Genomic DNA, 6,434 nt, shown 5'->3' on the forward strand with positions numbered 1-6,434 from the left:
GGTATTTGAAAAGTCATGGCAGTCAGGCGAAGTCCCCAGCGACTGGGAAAAGGGAAACAGTGCACCCATTTTCAAAAAGAGTAGAAAGGAAGATCCTGGGAACTACTGACTTGTCAGCCTTCCCTCTGTGCCTGGAAAGATCATGGAAAAAATCCTCCTAGAGGCTCTGCTAGGGTACATGGAGGACAGGGAGGTGATTCAAGACAGCCAGCATGGCTTCGCCAAGGACAAGTCTTGCCTGACCGGACTAGTGGCTTTCTATGATGGAGTGACTACATCAGTTGGCACGGGAACTACAGATGTCATCTACCCAGACTTCTGCAAGGCCTTTGACACGGTCCCCCAAAACATCCTTCTCTCTAAGTTGGAAAGGCAGGGATTTGATGGGTAGGACTGTTCAGTAGATGAGGAATTGGGTGGATGCTCACACTCAGAGGGTAGTGGTCAGTGGCTCAACACCCAGATGGAGATCAGTGAGAAGTGGCATCCCTCAGAGGTCCATACTGAGACCAGTGGGATCAAGTGCACGCTCAGCAGGTTTGCAGATGACACCAAGCTGGGTGGTGTGGCTGACACGTCAAAGGGATGGGATGCCATCCAGAGGGACCTGGACAAGCTTGAGAAGTAAACCCACGTAAATCTCATGAGGTTCAGTGACGTCAAATGCAAGATCCTCCAACCTGGGTCCAGACAACCCTCAGTATCAACACAGGCCAGGGGTTGATGTGATAAAGAGCAACTCTGTGGAGAAGGACTTGGGGACACTGGCAGATGAAAAGCCGGATATGAGCCAATAATGTGTGCTCATAGCCCAAAAAAAACCCCTGTATTCTGGGCTGCAGCAAGAGAAGGGGCGCCAGGGGGTCAAGGGAAGTGATTCTCCCTCTCTACTCCATTCTGGTGAGACCCCACCTGGAGTACCGTGTCCAGCTCTGGTGTCCTCAGTACATGAGGGAGATGGACCTGTCGGAGCGGGTCCAGAGGAGGGCCACAAAAATGATCAGAGGGAAGGAACACCTCTCTTATGAGGACAGGCTGAGTGAGTTGGGGTTGTTCACCCTGAAGAGCAGCCTTTCAATACTTATAGGGGGCTTCCAAGAAAGATGGGCACAAACTTTTTAGTAAGACCTGTTGCAATACTACAAGTACAGATTTAAACTAAAAGAGGGTAGATTTAGACTAGTTCATGGCTGAAAAGAGGTGAAGGGTGTGTGCATCTTTTTGTATGTCTAGTCTCTCTTTTTTACTAACCATATTGAGAAGAAACAGTAAAAAAATTTTTGGGAAAGCTTTGATAAAACCCTAGAACAGTCATGCAATCACAATATAGAAATGTACAAAGATTATAGTGTTAATTTAACACTGTAAATATGCTCCAAGCCAGAGCTCTTGTATGTGCATTCTAGAAATTTTTGATTATCGATAGCCTGCCATTACACATCACTGAGTTCTAAACCAATACACATAAAAGACATTTGCTAACAAATCATGAGAATAGCCTGTTCAGAACTGTACATCCAACAAATCCCCAGGACCAGAAACGACATTTCTTAGAGGCATAAGGCGGTACAAAATTATTCAAAGTTATAAAAAATTCATTTTCATTGCTAGCAATTAATGAATTATTATTCATGCATAATCACTTCAGAAGTAAAGAGAAGAGAAATAAACATGAAGATATGATTGCGAAGCCTAGCAGAGTATGCAAGGATAGAAATCACTGAACATAACAGCATTGTTCTTTGATGCAGTATGAATCCAATCAACTCACCCCGAACTAATGATCAGACAGAACAGATTATGTTTCTGCAACATGATATCATGTCAAGTATGAAAGAAAAACATTCTAGAAACAAGATCTTGGATTAAACTATATAGCAGGCATAAAACCACATAAAAGACACAGACCACTAGCTTTCAGAGTAGTCTTACATTAAAGCAGCATGCCATCTACCTCACAAAATGAAGATTTAAAGTTGAACAAAACTTTATCTTACTAAAAGATAAAGAGAGCAACCTTCAAAACCAAGACTGTCATGATGCAATGCAAAAGTGGCAAAGAATCCTCATACTAGGATTCTAAAGCTCAAATCTTAGTTTCTTTCCTTCTCTCTTGTCATTGTTTGAATGCTATGTAATGCTACATAAGTACAAATCAATGGTTTTCTTCACAAGACAAGCACTTATCAAACAGCTGTTTAGAAAAGCGTACTGTATAGGACAATCATACAGCTGCAGAACGCTAAAACTATAAGTAACGGTGAATAGCTTTGAATTTTCATTTCTTTCTGCAATAAATGTTGGATTACAAACAAAGAGTATTTTTTATTGCTTCTAAAAAACCCAGCACCTAAATTGCTAGTAATTAGCTATGTTAGTATATTCAAGTGAACACTTTCCCGAATCCCTTTCAGAAGGCCTACATTAAAGTGCTACCATATATATGGCAACACCTCAAAACCAATCCTTCAACACTTCTGCTTTAGATTTTCCTGAACTGTGTTGCAAGTACCACAGACAAAATGCCAAGAATTTATATCACTTTTCATATAGGATCACTCTTCCAAGTGTGAACTGTCATCTTCAAACTAACGACGGCTAAGACATAACAAATGTTTACAACAGCTTTCCTATTTTCACAAAAGGGATATTGAAACTCTGGCCATGAAAACAATGCTCTCCGTCCATGTATTTTACTAGAGGGAGGGGAAGAAAAAAAGCATTCCACTCTAAATAATGCTCAGGTGAAAGGCATCTATCTGTCTTTGCCTTAATAAGATAAATGCAGACCATAGTATACATACACTAAACACAAAACCTCTACAAAACAAGCACATGTGAAACGACCTCAGAAAGATTTGAGAATTCGAGAATTGCTTAATATATCACTGAAAGTCTTGTAGCAACAAACCCATCCTTACCTCGGTCCTCTGGGGCCTTCGAAGCGTGCTGATCTGGGCGGATCTGGAAGCAATCCACCCGACCTCACTGGTTTATCCTGCATGGAAGGTGTGTGTGAGGAGGACCCCAGAGAAGTGGCATTCAGTTCCCCACATCCTTGCTCAGATGACATAGAGACAGTTTGTTTACTAAGATGAGGTTGAGACTTTCCGTGGTCTGAAGAGCCAAAGGACGAACTTACTTGAGAATGATAAGGTGAATAGACAGTTGAACTAGCCATTTTTGATGCATAGGTACCAGGGGTGGGAAGCAGAGCTGGCCTTGGTGTCTCAGTAGACTGACTGCTTTGAGAACTGGATCCTGAAGGGACAGAGGAATTAGACAACTGAGAAACAGAAGAGAGAGGTGGGGGGACCAGTGGAGGTGTAGTTGAAGGCAAGGTTGGAGGCAAGTCCTTGAGGGGTTTGAGAATACGGAACAAACGGAGGTGGCAGCGAAACATTTGCAGGATACTGATTCTTCAGATTTTGGAGTGAGCTCACTTTCTCCTGCAGATGGGACTGAGTGACCTTCATCTGTTCATCCCACGCTTTCCACTGTTTCTCATACTCCTGAAGCTGGTCTTTGTGAGGGTAGGTTTGAAGCTGGTGCTGCCACTGTTGGTTCATTGATCGCTCCCAATCTTTATGTAGCTGCTGGAACTGTTTTTGCTGTGCCTCATAATGTCGCAGCTGCATCTCCACTGACATTGTCTGCAACAAGATGACAAGAATAGCTTCAAAATACCATCTCAGTTATTTACAGAGCCACATATTTTAGTATTACTTGTAATATCACAATTTCTGACTCAAACAGAAGGTTGAGGAACAACTACACTGGAAAAAAAGCAAATGCCAACTGTGATGTCTAAAGTCACTGTGACAATTCACACTTTTTGTGACTAGAGGACATCTATGTATAAAAGGCTTTTTTGGTTTTTCTGTTTTTTGAACAGGACACCTGAAGAAAGCTATAACCAAAGGTCTCCAAGCTGTATTATTAGTGGATACTAACAATGGCTAAAGCCCAAATTGATCTTCATACTTTCAGTATATACAGTACATGGCTGCTTCTCAAGGTTTCAGTTTCTGCTATTATCCTGTTCAGAGTTGCTTCATCTGCCAGTAATTATTTTTCCAGAAGTCTTCGCCAGATCATCTTATTTGTACAATGAAGTTTCTTTCAAGGAGGTACTGCCTTTCATTATGTGTGCATAAAGGTCTTAATATCCATGGCTTGATCTTCTCTGAGATTTTTAGGGTTCACACTTAGAAGAGGGTTTTTTTTTAACAAGCATATAGCTATGCTAGAAAGAAATGCTTAATGTACAAACTGCATCAACCCAGAAAAAGCTGATTAAACTCTCTAATACAGTAATCAACTTCTACTTAAAAGCTTAGGGTTGCAACACTGATATCTGTTATTAAGACTTTTTATTTTATTTCACTGATTGAGTCCAAAATAATGTGAGTGATTTTCTTAATTACTTTAACTGTGTATGTTTGGCATCTGTGTAATTCTTCATTGTACATTTTTGTGCTACACAATGCTGAAAAAAAAAAAAAGCAACTACCAAATCACTCCACACAATCATCTTTTTACCTGACCTTTCTTCTGAACTGTTTCTCCAGCAATAAAATATTCAAAGCTGAGTAAATTCAATACTGTTCAGCTTTGCTCCTGTATCACTCAGGAATGTCTGAAAAACCTTACAAGTGCAAAGTCTTGTATTTCTCATCCTATGAAGCTTCATCACTATCTGTCAATTTTTTTTCATTCTGAAGTTGAGTGACAGTAGAAGGGAGCAGACTTCTGCCCAAGTAGAAAAAGTAGCTACACAAATGAGCCAATTATAACAAATTATTCAAGTATTTGTCTCTCAGAAGTAACCCAGGAAGTGTATCAAACAGCATCTCTTTAACATTTCACCTGTATGTGTGGAGGCTGTTGCATGATCTGTTGGTACTGCTGTACTATCTGCTGCAGCTGGGCATGCTTCTGCATTATCCTCTGATACTGAAACCCAACTCGCTGATGGGGATGCTGCTGCCATTGAGCTGCTGCTGCTTGCAACTGCTGCAATCTCAAATCTTCCTCAGGGTCATCAGGAGGTTCAATATTGAGCTAGAGAAAAAGGCAAATACTATAAATAAAGGAAAGCTCCTTCTGTCAGAAGAAAAACACACTTGGTCACTACCCTCTTTACAGGAATTTTGTTGTTTTATCACTGTATTTCAGTGCTCTGGCCACCCACAGCTCCTGGTAGGCTGATTTTTATTTCATTTTTCATAATGTGAACAGCCTGATCTAAAGGTTAGGCTGATAGCAGCTGGGGTATTCGTATGTTCAGAAACTACCTACCGGAAGATTAATGCAGATGCGGAGATTAATGCAGATGTTGTTGCTCAGAGCAAATACAATGAGACAACAATGCTTTCTCATGATGAGGTAAAATAACTCTGAGTGCACTATTTTTGTCACTTGGTGGGAACTCACACACTAAACTAAGTGAAGCACATGCTGCAGGGTCATCCACTACCCTACAGTAATCTGTTTAAACCTCAACCGGGACCTCCATCCATTATGCAGTCACTGTTACTAAGCATGCTGACAAAGATACTCTGGGCAGAGTTCTTGGCTTTCAAACCAGCTATAACACACAGAAAGAAGGGGAGCCAGAATTCACAAACTGCCAGAGAGGAATTAAGAAATAATGTTTTAAAGACAGCATTCCTCATCTACCGAGTACTTTGTTTGCCCTTAGGCATCACAAAGTGTTTCTCACAAAGACGACAATGTTGGGGAAGTGAGTGAGTCAAGCTTGGTCTCGCTTGTTGCGTATGTGGGTAACTATGTAAGTCTATACACAAGGAGTGTATTTTGATTTTTTTTAAATTAATGCAGCCTGAGCAAAGACTCTTTCAAGACTGCTTTGCCGTATTGTTACACTGAATCTGACAGCATTAATTTCCTGTTCCTTTGTCCCATCTGGCACAGCACATGGAGAGACATCACTTTACAAAGCCTACCTGAGTTTCAGTGGATGTAAGAGAAGAATCTTCTTCTTTGGAAGCTGGAGGAAGGGATTCATTAAGTGGAGGAGGTTCAGACTGCTGAGCTGAAGCACTCATTTTCCCTTCTTCAGATTTTGTTCTTTGCTCAGATGCATCCTTCACTACTGGACCTTTCATTTGCTGCTGTCCCTGAGCATGGGCTTTTGCCCTTTGCTGCAGGCTAAGCAGGTGCTGCTGGTACCAGTATTGCTGCTGTTCCTATAACAGACAAAAATTTTGTAAGACAGCTTTCATGGGAAAAAGCCATGAAAATTAATTCATGACAGTCACTAGAATCATATTCTAGAATGAAGTTTTTTTATCTCTTTTGAGAGAAAATTAATTTTAACATCAATATTGCAACAGACATCAGAAGATTGAATCAAAATTCAGAAACCACTAAGTGAGGCACAATACCCACAGTAGAATTTATTTCCTACC

General features: G+C 40.9%; 1 protein-coding gene across 1 annotated transcript in view; it reads right to left on the bottom strand.

The window, feature by feature from the left end:
* The window catches only part of YLPM1 (YLP motif containing 1), a gene marked incomplete at its 5' end in the record, with an annotated part of 33,902 nt that extends 27,690 nt beyond the window's left edge, over window positions 1-6,212 (bottom strand). Inside the window, 4 exons of the mRNA XM_009866342.1 lie at window positions 2,922-3,310; window positions 3,351-3,653; window positions 4,870-5,064; window positions 5,970-6,212. Coding sequence (XP_009864644.1) covers window positions 2,922-3,310; window positions 3,351-3,653; window positions 4,870-5,064; window positions 5,970-6,212 — 1,130 coding nt within the window. The remainder of the gene's footprint in view (window positions 1-2,921; window positions 3,311-3,350; window positions 3,654-4,869; window positions 5,065-5,969) is intronic.
* Between the last annotated feature and the right edge of the window lie 222 nt (window positions 6,213-6,434).

The sequence above is a fragment of the Apaloderma vittatum genome, unplaced genomic scaffold (genome assembly GCF_000703405.1).
Source record: "Apaloderma vittatum isolate BGI_N311 unplaced genomic scaffold, ASM70340v1 scaffold12990, whole genome shotgun sequence".
Taxonomy (NCBI): domain Eukaryota; kingdom Metazoa; phylum Chordata; class Aves; order Trogoniformes; family Trogonidae; genus Apaloderma; species Apaloderma vittatum.